The sequence below is a fragment of the Trifolium pratense genome, linkage group LG1, assembly GCF_020283565.1.
Source record: "Trifolium pratense cultivar HEN17-A07 linkage group LG1, ARS_RC_1.1, whole genome shotgun sequence".
Lineage (NCBI taxonomy): Eukaryota > Viridiplantae > Streptophyta > Magnoliopsida > Fabales > Fabaceae > Trifolium > Trifolium pratense.
This window is the reverse complement of record NC_060059.1, coordinates 45,797,820-45,821,048: the sequence shown is the minus strand read 5'-3', so window position 1 is coordinate 45,821,048 and position 23,229 is coordinate 45,797,820. Positions and strand designations below refer to the sequence as shown.

The following is a 23,229-nucleotide window of genomic DNA, read 5'->3' as shown; positions in this document are numbered from 1 at the left end:
TTTTGTAAGATTTAAGGCTATGTTTGGATTGGTGGTATTGGATGGAATGAAATGGAGTGAGATGGAATAATATATGATTCCATTGTTTGGATTTTAAAAGGCTTAACTACACATTTGGTCCCTTACGTTTATTTTAGGTTTCAAGTTAGTCATTTCCGTCAATTTTGTCACATGCGGCAGTCAATTTGCACATGTGGAGTGACACGTGGCACTTGGACACACTGACACATGTACTGTTCAAACGGTGTTAGTGACAAAATTGACGGAAAGGACTAACTTGAAACCCAAAATAAACGTAAGGGACCAAATTAATACATTTTAAACGTAAGAGACCAAATTGAAACCTAAAATAAACGTAAGAGACCAAATATGTAGTTAAGTCATTTTAAAAATTAAGATGGAATGGAACATAATGGAATGTATTCGATCCTATTCCATTATATCCTCCAATTTTTGTTCCATCCAATTTGGGAGGTATGCGATGGAACCACTCCCTCAAACTTAAAAATGACTTTTTTGCCATCTTCTTCTAATATCACATCACTATTGATGAGTAGCATTTTTTCTCAATTTTTGCCTTTGTCTTCTCTTCTTTCACAACCTTATGTAAACGAATCTTCTCTCTACCATTTTATTTTGGTTGCTTTAACACAATTAAATCTTTGTTTAGAAAATCACAAGAAACCCTACGAGTTTTAATTAATAAAGTCTGCATCTCTTGGTAAAACAACACAAATCAAGTATATAATTCACAGTTCAAACCCAAGTAGAATGGTAAATTAAGCACGGACCGTGTCACTTGATTTACTGGTTAGACACATAATATTAACCCACCATGGCAAAAACAAAGACTTTATTTTTTTTTGTAAGAAAGCAAAGACTTTATGAAGTTTACGATCGAAATACCACGAGTTTAATAATATTGCATCAAATTTGTTTATTTAATTATAATGATGTTTCTTTATATAAAAAAAAACTATTTTTTCTTTGACAAAAAAAACTGTTATTTTTCAGTTTTGCAATCTTTCTTTTCTGTTTTGATGTGGTTTCTTAGTATTAAAATGAGTTTTTGTTTAGAGATTGAATTGTTGAAGGAGATAAGATTTTAGTAGTAATGTGTTTTACAAGATAATAATATTTTTAATGTTTTAAAATAAGGGTAAAATTGGAATAAAAATGTTATAATTTACTCCATTCCGTTTACTCTCCAAATGCCGGGGTGATAATTTTGTTCCATTCCGTCATTGAATATCCAAACAATGGAATAAAATTTGTGTTCCATTCCGTCGCTCCAATCTATTATATACCATCAATCTAAACAAAACCATATAAACAACTTACAAAAAAATCAAATTATTTTTTTTTGACAAAAAGAAAATCAAATTATTTAATACTAATTTACTTTCACCGTTAAAACTTAAAATTGTGATTAATATATATAATAATAATCAGAAAATAAACTTAGACCAGAAAACGGAGATGGTGGTGGAAGAAAACGAGAAGAAAAACAAAACACCAAAACTAGCTAGCTGTTAAACTCTTGTTCAAAAGTTTTGTTGTTGTTGAAGAGTTTAAGTTGCTTTTTATTTTCTTTCCAAATCCATTCAATTTCATCACTTTATACACAACAATTACACAATATTCTTTTCATTCATATACATAGCCATACCCATTTATTATATCTTTCTTTTCATCTTTCGAAGATCTTTCAATTTTTTTAGTATAGCTGTTGCCATTGGAGCTAGATCTAGAATCATCACAATCAGATTATATTGATCCGATCAATGGTAATTAATCACTTTTCATTCATCTTCGTTTTTTTCTTCTTGTAGTCATGGTCGAGTCAAATCTAAGTCTTGTTTGTTGGTATTCCACTTTGTTCGCGATTTTACTTTTTCTTAATATTAATCTTATTATTATTGAGATCTTTCTACTGAAAATTGGTTTATGTAATGGATTATGATAAATATGTTCCGATTTGTTTGCTTAAATTTTAATTTTTATCAATATGCACGTTTGTTATTACTGAGCGACATTGTAGGATTATGGCGGATTGTGTTTGAGTTGTTTGGAGAAACACAAAAGATCAAAATTTTGATCAGATTTTTTTTCTTTTAATTATTTTTATTTTATTTTTTACATTTTTTTAATTTAAATTTCAGTCTTGTTATTAGGGAGGGAATGTATCATATTGGTTTATTTTAGTTCTGACACTCTGCATTGTAGGCCACTGCTGCCAATCCTATTGTTGGTTCCCAGGTTTGGGTGGAGGACTCCGATGTAGCTTGGATAGATGGCGAGGTCTTGGAGGTTAATGGGGATGAAATAAAAGTCCTTTGCACTTCAGGGAAGACGGTGAGAATGTTTTGTATATTATTTATTAAAATATTTTCATTTTTTTCAGCAATTTATTTTCATGTTCTTTGGAATTACCACTTCAGGTTAATGGTTTGCTATGAGTGATTTAAAAACTTAAAACATGAATTATTAGTTGGAATTTTTTAAGAGTAGAATAATGAAGATAGGGTAACTAAGTGGTGCTTGCAGTATCCTGTAGTTGCTTTGGAGTACTAGATATAAAATTTTGAATCTTTTCTCATCTCTTTTTTGTCTTACAATAATTTGTAGATTGCTGTTAAAGCTTCCAGTGTTTATCATAAAGATACAGAAGCCCCACCATGTGGAGTTGATGATATGACAAAGCTTGCTTACCTGCATGAACCTGGTGTCCTAGATAATCTAAGATCAAGATATGACATCAATGAAATTTATGTGTGTATTCCAGACGTTAACTGTTCAAATATTGTCTCCCTTGTATTGTATCTTATGTTTCTATACTTACTTGACATGTGGTTATGCTGAACTTTGCTTCCAGACTTACACTGGGAATATATTAATCGCTGTGAACCCTTTCATAAAGCTTCCTCATTTATATGATAGCCATATGATGGCACAATATAAAGGAGCAGGCTTTGGTGAGCTAAGCCCACATCCTTTTGCTATTGCTGACTCAGCATATAGGTATATCTTCTGTACAGATTAACTTAATCAGTTTACTAGTCGGTCTTCCACCTAGTGGGAAAAAGTTCCAGTTGTTGGCTGTACTGTTCTGACTGTATAATTTATTGTGGCTGTAGGCTTATGATCAATGAGGGAATCAGCCAGTCAATATTGGTTAGTGGTGAAAGTGGGGCTGGTAAAACAGAAAGCACAAAGTTACTTATGCGCTACCTTGCTTACATGGGAGGGAGAGCTAATGTTGCCGAAGGTAGAACTGTTGAGCAGAAAGTCCTGGAGGTAATAAAATTAATCCTTTATAGAATTTGCATTTTGGCAATCTGTTTGACTACCATTTATTTATGTTGTTTCTCAACCTTTTCTTGGATCTAAATTTGTGGAAACCTTACATCATATCTCATAGCCACTTAATTGATCTCATTTGCCCCCCTTTTCTGAATAATTTCAGTCCAATCCTGTTCTAGAAGCTTTTGGAAATGCAAAGACCGTTAGAAACAATAATTCAAGGTAGGGGGCTTTTCCCTTATATTGGTGCAGTGCAAATTTTATACTTCTGTCTTATTTGTACTATTTTTTAACTCTCACTTGTGACTTATGCAGTCGTTTTGGTAAGTTTGTGGAGATTCAATTTGACCAGAAGGGAAGAATTTCTGGAGCTGCTATCAGGACTTACCTGCTGGAAAGATCACGTGTTTGCCAGTTGTCGGATCCAGAGAGGAATTATCACTGTTTCTATATGCTTTGTGCTGCACCTCCAGAGGTAATTGAATTTCTTTTGTGCTGAATCAAAATTAAGGTGGCAGAAAGATTGGAACAAATCAATATGTAAATGCAGAGCATTTGTTAATGCATACATTAATTGATTCCTGTATCGAATCATAGATATAAGTAACTGACAATCAGAGTGATATGTCTAGCAATGGACCTATGTAGTGGTTTGTTGTAAGATGTGCCCCTTTAGCTTAATTGTAATAAAGCTTGCTGCTGTAACCTTTAATATTAAGTTTGTTTGTAACTTCTTTGGATTCAATTTTTTTTATTTTTCCTGATATTTTTATATTATTTATCTTTGGCAGGTTGTTCAGAAGTACAAATTAGGAAACCCAAGAACCTTTCATTATCTAAATCAAACAAATTGCTATGAGTTGGAAGGGTATGATGAATTTAAAGAATATTGTGATACAAGGAGAGCAATGGATGTTGTTGGAATAAGTTCTGAGGAGCAGGTATTTTATAGGGAGTTTTTGTAAGTTCATAATGCTGTTCTTAAAGTGTGATCTGTGTCTCAATTTATTTTCTTCCCTGTCATTCAGGAAGCAATATTTCGAGTGGTTGCTGCAATTTTACATCTTGGCAACATTGAATTTTCAAAAGGAAAGGAAATGGACTCGTCTATGCCCAAAGATGAAAAATCTAAGTTTCACCTACAGACTGCGGCTGAACTTTTCATGTAGGCAAACATCGCATTCTTGCATTAATTATTCTCTTGGTAAGGTTTACATTTCATCTCCTCTTCATGCGAAATCCTTGGTTTATAATTTTTATCCAGGTGTGATGCAAAGGCACTAGAAGATTCTCTTTGCAAGCGTGTAATTGTTACTCGTGATGAAACTATTATAAAATGCCTGGATCCCGAAGCTGCTACACTGAGCCGAGATGCTTTAGCTAAGGTTGTGTATTCGAGGTTGTTTGACTGGTAAGTCTTTGAGCAGATTGCACAAAATATAGCTCGAACCTTTGATTTATTTACTGATAAATTGGTCAATTTGTTCCAAGTTCTGTGCCTGTAAGTTTTGTCATCTTTTGCAGGCTGGTTGATAAAATTAATAATTCAATTGGTCAGGATCCTGACTCAAAGTCCTTAATCGGCGTGCTGGATATTTATGGTTTTGAGAGTTTCAAGTCTAACAGGTGCATTATTGCCGCACATTTTGTTCTGTAGTTAATGTGTATTAGGTTTTATATTGAGCCTAACTCATGCTTATGAAAGCAGTTTGTAAGGTGAGGGGTGGAACTCTATATAAACGCATTTCAGGTCTTTTATATTTTCACTCCACTGTATTGCAAACTTCTCCAACTTGAATTACTCCATTTTCATCCCCTTAAAACATCCCAACATATCAATTAAACTTAATTCTAAAGAAATTTGTTTCCTTGTCATCTATCAGTATTAATAGTCTATGTCTCTAATAAATAATGGCAGAGCTGTAGATTTTGTGTTTGATACCTAGCTGTTCTGTTTACATTGCAGTTTTGAGCAATTCTGTATTAATTTGACCAATGAAAAGCTCCAGCAACATTTTAATCAGGTTTGTTTGTGAGTGAGATTTTATTCTTGATAATTGTTAGCATCTCTAGTTTGTATATTCGAAACATCGATCGTTGAAGTTATGGGTTTTATATAATAATAGCAGAGAAAAAAAAGTACTTTAAATATTATTAATTAATAATAAGTTGATAGTAACTGTTGTAAATAAATAGTAAATATTCTATTATTAGGAGTAATCTTCTATTAGTAATTTGTATTTGACCCATGAGCCCATTAGGTTAGAATAGCCTATATAAACACATTAGTGATTGTAAATTATTCATAACTTGAAATATAATAATATATTCAGTTTTCACATGGCATCAGAGCTCTTGTTCTTTGAGGGCCTTGTTTCCGCATAAACCCTAGCCGCCTTCATTGCGGTCATAAACCCTAACTGCCTTCATTGCAGGATTAGGATTTGTTACTACGGCCTTTATTGCAGTTTCAGCAAACAGTTGCGAAATCACTGTTCACATGGTACTGTTCATCCACGACACTGTTCATACGTGTACTGTTCACGCGCGTACTGTTCATCCGCGACACTGTTCACGCGCGTACTGTTCATAGCAGTACTGTGCGTCACTGTTCATTCAAAAAAAAAAAACTTGGATTTTTTTCTATTTTGTTCTCCTTATTAAGACAATCACATGACATCGGTCAATATGTCAAAAAAAGTGTTTGTTCCACTCAACCAAGATGAAATAAAGAGGTTGAAATCTTTTCTTAGTGAATTGGAGACACCAACAACGGTTACAACTTCTCTGGCATATTCAGGTATGTTTCCGTTTCCACTTTCTCTTGGTAAGTCTCAATTTTCTGTTGGATTTAATGCTTCGGATAAACCCTATAACCAATATTGGATACTGGATTCTGGAGCCACTGACCACATGACACCCTTACCCACACAATTTTCCACTTATTCACCTTGTCTCAATAACAAGAAAATATCCACAGCAGATGGTACCCTTTTAACTGTAGCAGGTCAAGGAGATATCCAAATAAGTCCATCTATAATCCTACGAAATGTCCTTCACATTCCCAAATTGTCTACTAGCCTAATTTCCATACTACAAAAACACAAGTAAGGAAGATGAGTCTCTTATACTTCCTGACCTTAATCTCGGACCACAAGTTGAGGCTGAAACTAGAAGTGACAATGTTGAGACTGAAATTGATCCTAAAAATGTTGAAACTAGAGGTGACAATGTTGAGACTGAAATTGATTCCGAAAAAGATGGAAATGTTGGTGTTGATGTAAGATATGGGAAGAATTTAGTATACACAAGGAAAAAGAATATCATTCCTGAATCTACTCATATCCATGAATCCAATCCAACATTACATGAAGAAACTTTCCTTGACCCTTCAAAATCTAGTGATTCAATTTCCGAATTTTCTCCGGTTCAGGTACCAGAATCTAGTTCAACCTTACAAGAACCCAACCCGATAAAACATAAAAAACCAACATCAAGAGAAGTAACACCAATACACTCTAAAGACTCGCATCTCCCAATTGCCCATAGGAAAGAAACTAGAACCTGCACCAACAAGCCACTTTACCCTCTATCCAATTACTTATGCTTTGAACAATTATCAACTACCCATAAAGCCTTCCTCACAAGTCTAAACACTACCACAATACCTACTTCCTTGTCTGAGGCATTGTCTGACAGGAAATGGAAACAAGCCATGGATTTGGAAATGGAGGCACTTGATAAGAACAATACTTGGGAATTGGTCTCTCTACCAAATGGAAAGAAACCTGTAGGGTGCAAATGGGTATACACTGTAAAATACAAGGCTGATGGATCTATTGAGAGGTACAAGGCAAGATTGGTAGCCAAAGGGTTCACTCAGACTTATGGAATAGATTACTCTGAGACATTTGCTCCAGTTGCAAAAATGAATACTGTTAGGGTGATATTGTCTTTAGCAGCTAATTACAATTGGAACTTGCAGCAATTTGATGTAAAAAATGCTTTCCTTCATGGAGAACTTGAAGAAGAGATCTACATGGATGTACCCCCTGGATATCGTGAAGATATTGCTGCCAACACCGTGTGTAAGTTAAAAAAGGCTTTATATGGACTAAAGCAATCACCACGAGCTTGGTTTGGAAGATTCACTAAAGTTATGGTTGGTTTGGGCTTCAAACAAAGTCAAGGAGACCATACTTTATTTGTTAAACACTCTAAGTCAGGGGGAGTCACAGTGTTATTGGTGTATGTGGACGACATTATCGTAACAGGGGATGATGAAGAGGAGCAGCAAATGTTAAGTCAACACTTAGCCAAGGAATTTGAGATTAAGACCTTGGGAAAATTGAAGTATTTTTTGGGAATAGAAGTGGCTCACTCTAAGAAAGGAATTTTCATATCCCAACAAAAATACATTACCGACCTTTTGCAAGAGACTGGCAAGACAGCATGCAAGCCTGCATGTACACCAATTGATCCAAATATAAAGTTGGGGAATGCAAAAGAAGATGTTGCGGTTAATAAGGAAATGTATCAAAGATTGGTCGGCAAACTAATATATTTATCACATACTAGACCTGATGTTGCTTTTGCTGTAAGCTTGGTCAGCCAATTCATGCACCATCCAAAGGAGATTCATCTACAAGCTGCACTCCGAATTGTTCAATATTTGAAAGGAACTCCAGGTAGAGGAATTTTGTTCGAACGAAATGGAAGTGTGGGATTTGAATCATATACTGATGCTGACTATGCAGGGTCAATTGTGGATAGGAGATCAACTACAGGATATTGCACTTTTTTAGGTGGAAATCTTGTGACTTGGAAGAGTAAAAAACAAAGCGTGGTATCCAGATCTAGTGCTGAAGCAGAGTTCAGGGCAATGGCACAAGGTATATGTGAATTACTATGGGTGAAAAGCATCTTGGAAGACTTGAGGATAAAGAGTGATGAACCAATGAAACTCTATTGTGATAATAAATCTGCTATTAGCATAGCTCATAATCCAGTGCAACATGATAGGACCAAACATATTGAAGTTGACCGACACTTCATCAAAGAAAAATTAGATAGTGGTCTAATTTGCACTCCATATGTCTCTTCCCAAGGCAACCTTGCAGATCTTCTAACTAAGGGGCTGAACGGCAATAACTTTGAAAGAATTGTTTCCAAGTTGGGATTGATAAATATTCATTCACCAGCTTGAGGGGGAGTGTTGTAAATAAATAGTAAATATTCTATTATTAGGAGTAATCTTCTATTAGTAATTTGTATTTGGCCCATGAGCCCATTAGGTTAGAATAGCCTATATAAACACATTAGTGATTGTAAATTATTCATAACTTGAAATATAATAATATATTCAGTTTTCACATATATATATATATATATATATATATATATATATATATATATATATATATATATATGGTTCTTCTGAATCTTATATTAATTAGAAAGTACATTCTTATGATCCATAAACATTCATTTAGTTTGTATATGTTATGGTTTAGTTTGTGACCTTTCAGTGACTACTATGATTGTGCATCGAGAGTATTACAAGCTTTACTCCACAAACCATCTTGTTTACAAGTTGGTGATTTATTCGTAGTTTACAAGCTGTTTATAGTTGGTGATTTATTCGTAGTTTATAAGCTGTTTACATTTTGTTGCGTTTGATAGGTGAGGAAGCTTGGGTTGGCCTTCACGATCACGGGAAAAGTGACGAGTTCCTCAGATTCTCCGATCAAAATAAGACCAATTGAGCTTCGTCAAAAAGCTGATCAGTCTACACCTCAGGCTGGAAGAATTATTAATTATTGGTATGCCACAATTTATTGGTATTTAGTTTTTTCTATTTTGAAAAAACTAAATACCAAGGTGTTCTCAAGTAGAACAGCCTACATCAATATTTAGTTTTTTTCTATTTTGAAAATGATTTACATGTTTTTTGAAATACGCTTATTAAGTTGGCACTGTTACTCTACTAATATTCATTCATTCTTTTGGAGTTTTAGGAGTTTTTTTCTTCGCATGTTTCTTCTCAATAAGTTAAGTATTGATATTTGTTTTCCCTGTTTTTAAGCACGCATAAATGTTGTTGTCACATATGCGGTCTTTTTGTTGTTATGGTTGTGCCCAGGGACGGATCTAGACACAAAATACCAGTGAGGCTAAAATTAAAGACATTATGAATTAAATTATACTGAAAATAAAAAATAATATTGTTTAATTCAATATATTTACAATGAAAATCGTCTACTATCAATTTTTAAAAATGAGCTAAAATAACATCATTAATAATTGTTCCAAGAACATCTCTTTTTACAAAAGTGACAAGACTATCATTTAAATTGCTTAAGTTGCTTTTTGTGAGCCTAAATTGCCACATAGAACCCTAAGCAATTCATAAGCAATTTTAACCAATTATACTACAATGGAAATTTCAATAAGCAACTTATACCTAGTCCGCTAATTTATATATTTTTTATTTTTCTCGTAATTGTTTTTATTTTCACTTAATTTTATTAAAATTTAAATATTAATTCAAGTTTTCATTGAATATGGATTTAATCTTGAACACCATTTTTTTATATAAAAAATAAAGAAAAGAAAAAATTAATAAAAGGAAAATGTTAAACAAAGCTCTCGAAGCATTAGTTAAACATACTAATATAAAAGTTTTATCTTACAATTTGTGCATTTCATATCTTAAAAACATAAAAAATTATCTTTCTGGCATTAACTAACTTTATTTTTAATTTCTTTTTTTTAGTATGATTAACATGACACTTAATAAAAAATAAAAAAATCACCACTTTGGTGAAAGTTGAAACACTTTGCACTCCGCACATTTTTTTTCTTCCAGACTCTCTAGTGGTCTCTAGAAAATTCTTTGGTGAAACACCCCACAACACAAAGATAACACTCTCATTTCAATTATTCTCTCTTCAACGCCTACCAACAGATAAACAACACTCTTATTCTTCAATAAAATTTTCAAACACTCACCAAACAACCTCAATCTCTCCTCTATCTCCTTCAATCGATCTCTTTAAGAGTAAAATAAATACTCAAACTCTCTTTTTCCCATTGAATTGGAATTGTCTCACAACAAATTGATGTCTGAAATTCCTGTAGAGAGATTTTCATTTTTCTTTGTTTCATTTTAGATCTGAAAATATCATCCTGTAGAAATTTTGAATAGGGAAAACTTCGTTTCCTTTAAGACAAGGAATGGGATGAAATCAAGGGGAGGTTGTGATAGTAGACTGGTGGTGGTGTTCGAGTGACAGACGGGAGAGTTAAAATATTTTTAAAAAAAATCCTGAAAATCTGGTGTGGCTAAAGCCACATAAAGCCACACCATGCCCTTACATGTGTCCGTCCCTGGTTGTGCCTCATTAATCTCTCTTTGTTATCAAGTGTACTTCACACTAAGATACAAGTCCTTGATTCATGTGTACCATATGACTTTCAAACATCGTGAAGATTATATTCGTGGTGTCCTATCCACTACTTTTGTTTCCTTGTACTTATCTTAACTTTTTTTGTCCCTGCAGTTTTTAATCCAACTTCTGTTTCAACACCTTTATGGTGAATGTTTAATACCAATATGAGGTTATAACATACTATTTTCACTCTTAAACTCTTCGCTTCTCACCCTTAAACTCTTAAATTTAGTGGAAATGACACTTTTGAACATGTGTTACTGTTTTTGCTCTATAGTGAACATTTTTAGAGTAGTATGGAAGCTATAAGCAATTGAAAGTAAGTCAAACTACTTATAGGGAGGCATCGGTGCCTTCTTAATTAACTTCTTAGTAATTTGATTCTTAATTTCAACTGTTTTTTTTCTTCATTTTAACGATTATTGAAGACATCTTTTTAGGTACCAAAATTTAATTTAATATAGCAGCAGATCATTACAAGTAAGTTCAATGAGTTGTTTGCTAAGTACATAAATATTTGTTATTGTTTATTTTGTATTTGTTTATTGGGTAAATAGTGTTATACCCCCCTGCAAAATAGACGAGTTTTGCGTTACCCCCTGCAAAATATTTTTTTTGAGATTACCCCCCTGCAATGTCAAGATTCTTTGCGTTTACCCCCCTGACTTAACAAGTGGGCATATGACATGGAAGAATCTTGACGTGGCATGACACGTGGAAATTAATTTATTTTTTATTTATTTTTAATTGTCAACTCATTAATTAATGTGGGTTTTTTAATTAAAAAAATGAAGAAAAAAACTTAAAAGTTGTTATATTTTTATGAACTTACTTAAAAGAAAGTTTTGTTTTTTTTTTTTTGACTAAAAGTTGTTATTATATATAATAAAAAAATTCTTATATAAATATAATAACTAATAATAGAGTAACCAACAAAAAAAACGAAGATGAAAAAAAACTAATAATAATAATAATAGTAACCAAAAAACTAATAATAATAATATTATTATTATTAGTTTTAAATAATAATAATAGTAACCAAAAAACTAATAATAATAATATTATTATTATTAGTTTTTTTTTTTCATCTTCGTTTTTTTTTTGTTACTCTATTATTATATATAAAACAAAAAATTCTTATATATAAAAGTTGTTATTATATATAAAAAAAAATTCTTATATATAAAAGTTGTTATTATATATATATAAAAAAAAATCTTATATATATATATATATATATATATATATATATATAATAACTAATAATAGAGTAACCAAAAAATAAACGAAGATGAAAAAAAAACTAATAATAATAATAATATATAATATTATTATTATTAGTTTTTTGGTTACTATTATTATTATTAAAAACTAATAATAATAATAATATTATTATTATTATTATTATTTTGGTTACTATTATTATTATTTGTTTTTTTTTTCATCTTCGTTTTTTTTGTTGGTTACTCTATTATTAGTTATTATATATATATAAGAATTTTTTTTTATATATAATAACAACTTTTAGTCAAAAAAAAAAAACTTTCTTTTAAGTAAGTTCATAAAAATATAACAACTTTTAAGTTTTTTTTTTTTCATTTTTTTAATTAAAAACCCACATTAATTAATGAGTTGGCAATTAAAAATAAATAAAAAATAAATTAATTTCCACGTGTCATGCCACGTCAAGATTCTTCCATGTCATATGCCCACTTGTTAAGCCAGGGGGGGTAACGCAAAGAATCTTGACATTGCAGGGGGGTAATCTCAAAAAAAATATTTTGCAGGGGGGGTAACGCAAAACTCGTCTATTTTGCAGGGGGGTATAACACTATTTACCCTTGTTTATTTTTTATTTGGGTGACCTAATCAGACCAATTAGTGTTCAGTTTGTTCTTTTTTGTGTGTCATATTAACGAGGAAGAACAAAATAGAGGGAATTGGTTTTGTGCTGACTAATCAGACCTTGAAGTCCAATTAATAATGGCTTTATGAATTCGTTTAATGGTTGACTCGATAACACTTATATCCCATTGCTGCTGACGAAATAAATTTGGAAATGGTTAAATGGTTCCTCGATGATAGTTCAATCTACATGTCAAGGCAAGGCAAGTACTCTATTTTTAGTTTCCCTTTTCCAATTCATTTCAATTTTAAATTTCAACATGTATTAATCTGTGTTCTTTTTTAACATGTTGTTCGAGAATTAGATTTGACGTGGAAGTGAAAAATTGCATAATAAACATGGTTTTGCTTGCAAAAAAGGTATCCATTTTTTTCTCCATTATTTAGAAATTTTCAATCTTCTGCCTGTGTTTGTGTCTCTAAATTTTCCAATGAACGAAGACACGCGAGACACCAATTATAAACAGTTCTAAATGATAAGATGTCTGAGATTTTTTAAGCGAGTTAAGTGTTTCAATACAACTCAGTTTTAAAAAAATGATTTCAATTTCGAAATTTCCAGTTTCTGCAAGTTATAGATTGAGTCAGAATATTGTTTATATACCATCAAAATCATAAAGCTCTAAATACCTCAAATGTATTAAAATTTCGCATGATGATAACTTGAAACTGCTTGTGGATAAAACCAAAGAGAAAGACTGGATGGGAAGTAATAAAAAAATTTAAGGTGTTAAATTTTAATTGATATCATGTTCGCAAGGATTCAACTTTTTTGAATGCACCCCTATCAAATGAAAATGTGCCAATACATATTTTAACTTATTTCATTTGTCTTTGATTTAATCCTATTCACTCTCTCTCTCTCTCTCTCTCTCTCTCTAGTAGACCATTCTTCCTTCTCTTTCTCTCTCTCAGAGTCAGAACGCTCTAACCCTAACACGCTCAAAACCACCAGCGACACCGCACAAACCTCAATTCCAATTTGTCTCAATTCTCACCGTCAAAACCGCACAAACCTCAATAATACATTGCACCTTCAAGATATCGCTGAGGAACGCAGAATTCCTTCTTACTGGACTGATAGTGGGCAAAGAATTTGTCCACGAAACAGAATAGCTCAAAAATTGAATGTAAGCAAACAGTTTTATATAATGAATGAAACTTCAAATCCAGAACCACCTCGCCTTCCAACATTTCATGCAAGGTATCAATATCCCAATTCTTGTTTGTGCTGAATATTTTTCTCCTTATGAATATTCTAATATAACTACATAATTTCATTTCAGTGCTCTTGGACGATGGCATGCAGTAATTGCATATGATGCTTGTGCGCATCTGTGCCTTCATGCTTGGGCAATGCAGTGCATGGAAGCTCCTATGCTTTTGGAAAATGAATGTTCTTTACTAAGGGATGCATTTGGGTGAGTTAAGACTTGAGACTCTTCAGTCTGTACTCTATTACTTTTCTTCTTCGAGTGTTATTGATGTAATTAATGGCTAAATGTGTAGATTGCGACAAGTGCTACTTCAACCAGAAGAGAAGCTACTGGTGAAATGCAATGCAGAGCTTTCGAGTGAGGGTGTTGCACCTAAACCGAAAAATCTTATTGGCAAGATGAAGGTGCAAGGTACATTCTTGTGTTATTTTTTACTATTCAAATTAATTAACTTCTCTATGCCAGTCTTATATTAGATACCTTAACTTATTTATCGGTTTTATATTGGTCCCATCAATTAATTAATGTTACAAATTGATCCTTTAACTTTAATTTTATTATTCATATTGGTCATTTTCGTTAGTTTTTATCAAAAAATGTTAACTTTACTTTATGTTATTCGTTATATATATGCATAAATAATTTATTTATGAATAATATTGTTAGGCGTGTTAAGTAATATGATAAAGTTCACGCCTTTTGAGAAAAATTAACTAAAAGAACTAATATAAACAAACATAATTAAAGTTAATATTAATATGGGTGACTTAGTTAGTTAGTCATAGAAATACTGTGATCTTGTTTTGCGTAGACGTAAAGCTCCCTCCATTGTTGAAGGGATTGGAATCCATGGATCAGTTAGAGAAGCTCTTAGATACCATGATAGAAACTGATGAATTCAGAGAATGTAGAGAAAATATTCATTGATTGAAATGTATTTTTACAATGATGTGATTCTAACTTTATATACTAGTCTAGATAGAATCTAGATGTAACTGACTCAGACTAGGCTAAACAGAAAGCTAACTACTTATTACAATAACTAACTAGAAGCTTCTTAGCTCTAACACTATATACTCTAACAGAGCCCTTGTTGTCGGGGTTGAAACAAAACATTCGCATCATTCAAAATGCTTACAAACAACAACAAAACAAATACTCCAATAAAATTGAGAAGATATGGGTTCGCTGGATAATGGGTAGTGGAATCGGCGGAGGAAAACGGTGGAGAGAGAAAGAGATCAATAATCATAAAATAAAAAATACAATAAAATAACCTGTTTAACCCGTCAACAGGTAAGAGTTTAAAATAACGGTGTGTGTGATGCACAAATAGGAAATGGCTCTTTGTTATTCTAATCCTTAGTTTAAGGTGGGTTAGCAACCTGATAGCACAAACTTAGTGCGCGTATTTTCTATTTCACAAGAGACTCTCTTTCGACTCCCATATTCTGCAAATAGCCTCTTCTCTCCCAATTATTTTTCCTTTCGCTGCAACCACTCCAAATTTGTTTTCATTCTTTGCAACTAACTCTACCTTCTTCTCTCCCAATAATTCCTATCAATGTGCTTCCCTCATCTCTGATTTCCCCTAATTTTTGTATTTCAGTTCCTAAACATGTGCTTTGTTGATTGAAATAAATTGTTTGCTTTATGGATCAAATTGAAGCAATCGTGATTCTGTATCCATTGAAAAATAATGGTTTATGTTCATCAGTTCTTGATTATGAAACAATTATGAATATTTTTTTTCTATAAAATTATTAAATTCTTTTTGATTATTGAAAAAATCAAGTGTACCACCAAACACATAATAAGATAAAATAATGATATCCTTTTATAAAAAAATAAAATAAAATCATATCATCTTTTTTATCATCTGTGCACCAAACACATGATATGATAAGTGTTTATCCTATCACTATCCTATCATATCCTTATCCAACTTCTTATCATATCCTACCTCTATCATATGTGCATCAAACGGGCCGTTAATTTTTAAAATTCTTACACCCTAAAATATATATTTTCTTGAATGAAAAATTGTTGGTTGTTAGTATATTACAATGTTATATTAGTTTTTCTCCTTGCTAGGACTTGAATCTTAGACTTCCAACTCTTTACCACTTAGCTCAACTAGCTAAACTAAGTAAGTTACCCATTACAAAACATGCATGTTTTATTCAATAAAATCAAAAAATAATTTTTTGCTTATATTCAAAATCGGAGTAGTATATTATATCATTGTGGGAGTATACATTGATGTTTAATAGGAATTATCTGTTAGCTCATATTATATTTGTGAAATTATTTTATGAGCTTAATTGTTGTGCACTATTAGTGTAAAATTATTTTACACATGCATTTAATGAATGTGATAAGTCACATTGCATAATTTAATTAGAGAGAATCTCAAATTATTTAATTGTGTAAAAGAATTTACTTGAACCGCCCAACCATAAATTAGTTCAAGTGCTAAGTGGTCGGGGATTCGATGTCTGTTGGAAAATGAACATAGTAGTGTTCAGTTATGTGTGGAAGTTGATCCATTGTGATTGGAAATAAAATGGGATGAACACTTTGGTCTTGTAGGACTTGGAACTAAGTAGTGTGAATTAAAAAAAGTGGGAAAGAATCTCACATTGCTTAGAACACTCTCTTTAGTAGTGTGTATATATCCCAATGTGACTAACATTTCTTATTCACAAAATTAACTAATTTTTTAGTTAATTAAGCTGGTCCAAGGAGCCACTTAGTGCTGACTCATCATAGCAGTCAGCTTGAATTTTGTTCCGTTGAAAACAAATTCTTCCATTACTACACACATAATAGTGCACATTATGGTGCATTAGTATTTGTTCCCCAACGTTACTATTTTTCCATTCATTGCCTGAAGCTTTCTTCGTACAGTATTATAGAAAAGCAACACAACATATATATAATTCATTCCTCTTGTTTCAGCAACATATATACATACACGACAACAAAACAACTTATATACAATTCATATAACTCTCTTCTCCAAATTTTCTTCACCAAAATATAATTGGTTTCCTGTGTTTCATTGGTTTTGTGAACTGGTATTGTTGTACCAGCACTGATATTGTTATATCAGTGAGATTGATATTGTTGTATCAATTTTCGAGTGGTTTTGTAGAACCATTCAAGAAGGTGTTCCTTCTCCGATCATTACAGTGCAGTAATTGATCGGTTCTGTGTTGAACAGGGCTGTTTTATCCTGGGGACGACGCGGTTGGATTGTCTGCTTTGCACAATTTGAGCAGTACCGCGAAACGTCTTAAAGAGAGCGACCTAGTACGCGACTCAGCCAATAAAATCTTCAGTTCTAAATTTTTTAGAAAATTATTTTTTCAATATCAAAAACAACAATTTTAAGATGTTTTCAAAACTGCTATGGATACTGAAGATGTTATTGGCAATTCGGTTGTTGGTGCAACTGAAAGGACCGTTTAAGTTTGAAGGACTCCACTTCAAACGTTGGCAACAGAAAATGTTTTTCTTCTTAACCTTAAAAAAAGTTGTCTACGTTTTAAGTGATGAGATGCCTCTTGTTGTTTCTGCTGGTTCAAGTTCAGGAACAAATCAAACTCTCGCCATCAATGGTGAAAACGGTGAAAAATCTGATGCTGAAAAACAAAAGAAAAGGATTCGATTGATCCTACAGCACAAATTAAAGCCCAAGAGCTTCAACTGAAAAAGGAACAACAAATATGGTTGCATAATGATTATGTATGCAAAGGCTATATCATAAATGGTCTCTGTGATGATTTGTATGACTATTATAGTACATACAACCGTGCTAAAGATGTTTGGGAGGCGCTGAAAAAGAAGTATGATACTGAGGAGGCTGGTGTGAAGAAGTATGCTGTTAGTAGGTACCTGAAGTACCAAATGGTGGATGAAAGATCTGTGGAGGCGCAATCCCATGAGCTCCAGAAAATTGCACATGAAATCATAATTGAAGGTATGCCTCTTGATGAACAATTTCAAATTGCAGTGATGATTGACAAACTGCCCCCGAGTTGGAAAGAATTCAAAAACCAACTTCGGCATAAAACAAAAGAATTTTCTATTGAAAGTCTGATTACCCGCCTCCGAATTGAGGAGGAATCCAGGAGACAAGATCAGAAAGAAGAAGAAAAGGCCTATGTGGTCACCGGTAACAAAAAGAATTTCGGTGCGGTTCTGAAGCCTAAAGGCAAACAATTAAAAAATCAGAACCGTGGTCAAATGAACCGAAATAAGAATGGTAACCCTTCAAGGGCCCATAATGCTCAGCAGCAGCCACCAAGAAATGACAATGGTGCAAGTGGTGTAACATGTTTCACTTGTGGTAGACCTGGTCATTATGCTAAAACTTGTAGACTCAGAAAAAAACTTGGTGCTACCTCTAATGCACAAGTTAACGTGACTCATATTGATCACCGAAATCAATATGATTGGTGGTACTGATGGTTGGTGGATAGATACTGGCGCTACACGCCATATCTGTTTTGAACGTGCTATGTTTAAGACATACACGGCTGCTGAAAATAAGAAGGTGCAAATGGGTAATGCTCACACTTCTGATGTTGCTGGTATTGGGGATGTTGAATTGAAGTTCACATCTGGAAAGACTCTGATCTTGAAGGATGTCATGCATGTGCCTGACATGAGAAAGAATTTAGTTTCTGGTTTTCTTCTTAATAAGGCTGGGTTTAATCAGAATATTGGGGCAAATTTGTACACCATCACTAAGAATGGTATTTTTATTGGAAAAGGGTACGCCACTGATGGCATGTTTAAACTTAATGTTGATTTGAATAAAATTTCTCCTTCCGTTTACTATGTGTGTGATTTTAATATTTGGCATGCTAGACTTTGTCATGTTGGTAAAAAATCTATGTTTAATCTAAGCAACGTAGGATTAATTCCAAAGTTTAATAATAATAATAATAATAATAATAATAATATAACAACAACATAGAAAAATGTGAATTTTGTAGTCAAGCGAAAATAACTAAAACTTCACATAAATCAGTTATTAGAGAATCTGAACCATTAGATTTAATTCATTCTGATATATGTGAACTTGATGGAACTTTAACTAGAAATGGTAAAAGATATTTTATCACTTTTATCGACGATTGCTCTGATTATACTATTGTATATCTTATAAAGAATAAAAGTGAAGCGCTTGATATGATTAAAATTTTTGTGACTGAAATTGAAAATCAATTTAGTAAGAAAATTAAAAGGCTTCGTAGTGATAGGGGAACCGAGTATGATTCTATTTTGTGCAATGAATTTTATAAACAACATGGAATTATACACGAAACGACTGCGCCATATTCACCTGAAATGAATGGTAAAGCAGAAAGAAAAAATAGAACTCTTACTGAACTAGTTGTAGCTAGTATGCTCCATTCTGGTGCTGCCTCACACTGGTGGGGGGAAATTATATTGACTGTTTGCTATGTCCTGAATAGAATCCCCAAGGCTAATAATGTGGTCTCACCTTATGAGATATTAAAGAAAAGACAACCTAACTTGTCTTATTTGAGAACTTGGGGATGTCTAGCTTATGTCAGGATACCGGATCCAAAGCGGGTTAAACTCGCTAGTCGTGCCTATGAGTGTGTCTTCATTGGCTATGCGGCAAACAGTAAGGCTTATAGGTTTTTTGACCTAAATGCTAAAGTTACCATAGAATCGGTTGTTGCTGATTTCTATGAAGATAAATTTCCTTTTAAATCAAGAAATAGTGGGGGCAATGAATCCACAAATAGTGGGGGCACCGAATCAAGTCACATTCCTGTGATAAGAAATTTTGAGAGCAACAAAGAAATTGAACTTCGAAGAAGTAAAAGAGTAAGAGTACCTAAAGATTATGGACCGGATTATTCGGTGTATTCTTTAGAAGAAGACCCTACGAGTCTTCAAGATGCCTTGTCATCTTTGGATGCAGATTTATGGCAAGAAGCTATAAATGATGAGATGGAATCTCTTGAATCTAACGGGACCTGGCACTTAGTAGAGTTGCCTCCTGGTTGCAAACCAATTGGTTGTAAATGGATTTTGAAAAAAAAGCTAAAACCCGATGGCACTGTTGATAAATACAAGGCTCGCCTTGTGGCCAAAGGCTTTAGACAAAGAGAAAATATAGATTTCTTCGATACTTTTTCTCCGGTCACTCGAATAACATCCATAAGGGTACTATTTTCAATTGCCGCTATTTATAATCTAAAAGTACACCAAATGGATGTTAAAACTGCTTTTTTAAATGGTGACTTAGAAGAAGAAATCTATATGGAACAACCTGAAGGATTTGTAATACATGGACAAGAACATAAGGTCTGTAAGTTAGATAAGTCCTTGTATGGACTTAAACAAGCGCCAAAACAATGGCATGTAAAGTTTGATGATTTGATGATCTCAAACGGATTCAAAGTGAATGAAAGTGACAAATGCATTTATTATAAATATGAAAATGGCATTTGCACTATTGTATGTCTCTATGTAGACGATTTACTCATCTTTGGATCAAACATGACTGCTGTAAACGCAGTGAAATCATTGTTATGTAACAACTTTGATATGAAAGACCTTGGAGAGGCAAGTGTGATTCTTGGGATCAAGATCACTAGGTCAAAGGAGGGAATAACTTTAGATCAATCCCACTATGTGGAAAAGATTCTAAAGAATATAATTACTTTGACTGTAAACCCGCTTGTACACCGTATGATCCCAGTGTAAAACTGTTTAAGAACACTGGTGAAAGCGTAAGACAAACTGAATATGCGAGCATCATTGGCAGTCTTAGGTATGCCACTGATTGTACCAGACCCGACATAGCATATGTCGTCGGACTGTTGTGCAGGTTTACTAGTAGGACCAGTAATGAGCATTGGCAAGCCATTGAGAGAGTCATGAGGTACCTTAAAAGGACCATGAATCTTGGATTGCATTATCAAAGATTTCCTCCTGTACTTGAAGGGTACAGTGATGCTGATTGGAAACACCTTGTCGGATGATTCCAAAGCGACTAGTGGCTATATATTCAATATAGCTGGAGGAGCTGTGTCATGGAAATCAAAGAAACATACTATATTGGCTCAGTCCACTATGGAGTCTGAAATGATAGCGCTTGCCACTGCTAGTGAAGAAGCAAGTTGGTTGAGATGCTTGCTATCTGAGATTCCCTTGTGGGAAAAACCAATGCCAGCTGTGTTGATCCACTGCGATAGTACCCGCGGCTATTGCTAAAATTGAGAATCGATTCTATAATGGCAAGAAACGTCAAATAAGACGTAAACACAGCACAGTGAGAGAGATGATCACTAAAGGTGCTGTGAGAGTGGATCATGTACGCACTGACGAAAATTTAGCGGATCCTTTGACGAAAGGACTAGCTAGAGAGAAAGTCCATAATACATCTAAAAAGATGGGACTAATGCCTATACGAATTTCTCATGATGGAAACCCAACCAAAAAAGACTGGAGATCCCAAGAATTAGGTTCAATGGGTAATAACAAGTCGTGAGAAGTTAATAATGATCATGCAAATAAAAATAAGAAAAGCATGATTCCTGAAAGCGAAAGGATGAGTTGAAACTCTTAATGAGATCTATACTCTGTATGAGTGGAGTACCGAGCTTCAGGAGTACTCTTGATAGACTCACCTATATGAATGTGGAACTGAGGCCGGTTCCTATGGAATTTAGAGGCGAATTCCTAGAGCTTTCATGAAACCCGGGATTAACGTGCAGGGCCAATAAAGCACGAGCTATTAAGAAACACCTTGTGAAAAGGTTGTGTGCGGGTTTGAGAAAAATCTGAGATAGAGTTCAAGACAAGTGTCACTCTTGCTAAATCGGGCTCTTACTCGCTATGCAAAGGTTCAAGTCATAGACACCTTTGCTTATGCACAATCTTTTAGAAACCTTTGAAACACTTTTTTAAATTCAAGTGGGGGATTGTTGGAAAATGAACATAGTAGTGTTCAGTTATGTGTGGAAGTTGATCCATTGTGATTGGAAATAAAATGGGATGAACACTTTGGTCTTGTAGGACTTGGAACTAAGTAGTGTGAATTAAAAAAAGTGGGAAAGAATCTCACATTGCTTAGAACACTCTCTTTAGTAGTGTGTATATATCCCAATGTGACTAACATTTCTTATTCACAAAATTAACTAATTTTTTAGTTAATTAAGCTGGTCCAAGGAGCCACTTAGTGCTGACTCATCATAGCAGTCAGCTTGAATTTTGTTCCGTTGAAAACAAATTCTTCCATTACTACACACATAATAGTGCACATTATGGTGCATTAGTATTTGTTCCCCAACGTTACTATTTTTCCATTCATTGCCTGAAGCTTTCTTCGTACAGTATTTTAGAAAAGCAACACAACATATATATAATTCATTCCTCTTGTTTCAGCAACATATATACATACACGACAACAAAACAACTTATATACAATTCATATAACTCTCTTCTCCAAATTTTCTTCACCAAAATATAATTGGTTTCCTGTGTTTCATTGGTTTTGTGAACTGGTATTGTTGTACCAGCACTGATATTGTTATATCAGTGAGATTGATATTGTTGTATCAATTTTCGAGTGGTTTTGTAGAACCATTCAAGAAGGTGTTCCTTCTCCGATCATTACAGTGCAGTAATTGATCGGTTCTGTGTTGAACAGGGCTGTTTTATCCTGGGGACGACGCGGTTGGATTGTCTGCTTTGCACAATTTGAGCAGTACTCTGCGAAACGTCTTAAAGAGAGCGACCTAGTACGCGACTCAGCCAATAAAATCTTCAGTTCTAAATTTTTTAGAAAATTATTTTTTCAATATCAAAAACAACAATGTCTGACTCATGGATATGAAAAAAATTCAGAGAAGGGATTGAAGGAACCCATTTTTTCTGCTCTTCGACGAATATTAGTCATCACAAATAACAATCAAAACTTCATATAAATATAATAATAGCTAAAAAAACAAAACAAAAAAAGGATCGCATAGAAACCTACGTACACAACCTAGTAAGACACTTGCATTAACTATTCAAAAGTGTGAGCAGATCACTTGCTTTTTCCAATACACGGCAGCTGTGCATGCAAGTGATGCAACTCTTCATTTGCTTTTCCAATCTTTCACATTTTAACTTAAAAATTTACAGACTTGTTTGTAATTGGAAGGGTATAAATGGAAGGAAAAAAAAAGCGTAACTGTTTTCTTGGTTTCTTAAAAGGACTAATGTTTTGGGACAAAACTAAAATTCTAAAAGGATCATAATTCTGGGACGGACCGTCTAAATATAATAAATATTGTTATTTATACTAGCGGGCC

At 33.4% G+C, this 23,229-nt stretch overlaps 2 protein-coding genes and 1 long non-coding RNA gene across 3 annotated transcripts; all 3 read left to right on the top strand.

Annotated features, from left to right (window-relative positions):
- The first annotated feature begins 1,456 nt into the window (after positions 1-1,456).
- Positions 1,457-5,823, top strand: LOC123898663 (myosin-6-like). Its single transcript, XM_045949677.1, has 13 exons — positions 1,457-1,787; positions 2,227-2,355; positions 2,629-2,772; positions 2,876-3,021; positions 3,138-3,297; positions 3,467-3,525; positions 3,619-3,778; positions 4,095-4,244; positions 4,332-4,468; positions 4,568-4,714; positions 4,828-4,929; positions 5,270-5,327; positions 5,739-5,823. Exons 1-13 carry the CDS (start codon positions 1,785-1,787, stop codon positions 5,742-5,744), a joined length of 1,401 nt encoding a protein of 466 aa, XP_045805633.1. The 5' UTR covers positions 1,457-1,784; the 3' UTR covers positions 5,745-5,823.
- Positions 5,824-10,516: 4,693 nt separating this feature from the next.
- LOC123902845 lies at positions 10,517-11,284 on the top strand. The gene is made up of 3 exons (XR_006807769.1): positions 10,517-10,923; positions 11,032-11,073; positions 11,195-11,284. It is a non-coding gene; the product is annotated as an uncharacterized LOC123902845 (long non-coding RNA).
- Positions 11,285-13,650: 2,366 nt separating this feature from the next.
- Positions 13,651-14,803, top strand: LOC123895014. Its single transcript, XM_045945190.1, has 4 exons — positions 13,651-13,863; positions 13,946-14,080; positions 14,169-14,287; positions 14,688-14,803. Exons 1-4 carry the CDS (start codon positions 13,811-13,813, stop codon positions 14,801-14,803), a joined length of 423 nt encoding a protein of 140 aa, XP_045801146.1. The 5' UTR covers positions 13,651-13,810.
- Positions 14,804-23,229: the final 8,426 nt, after the last annotated feature.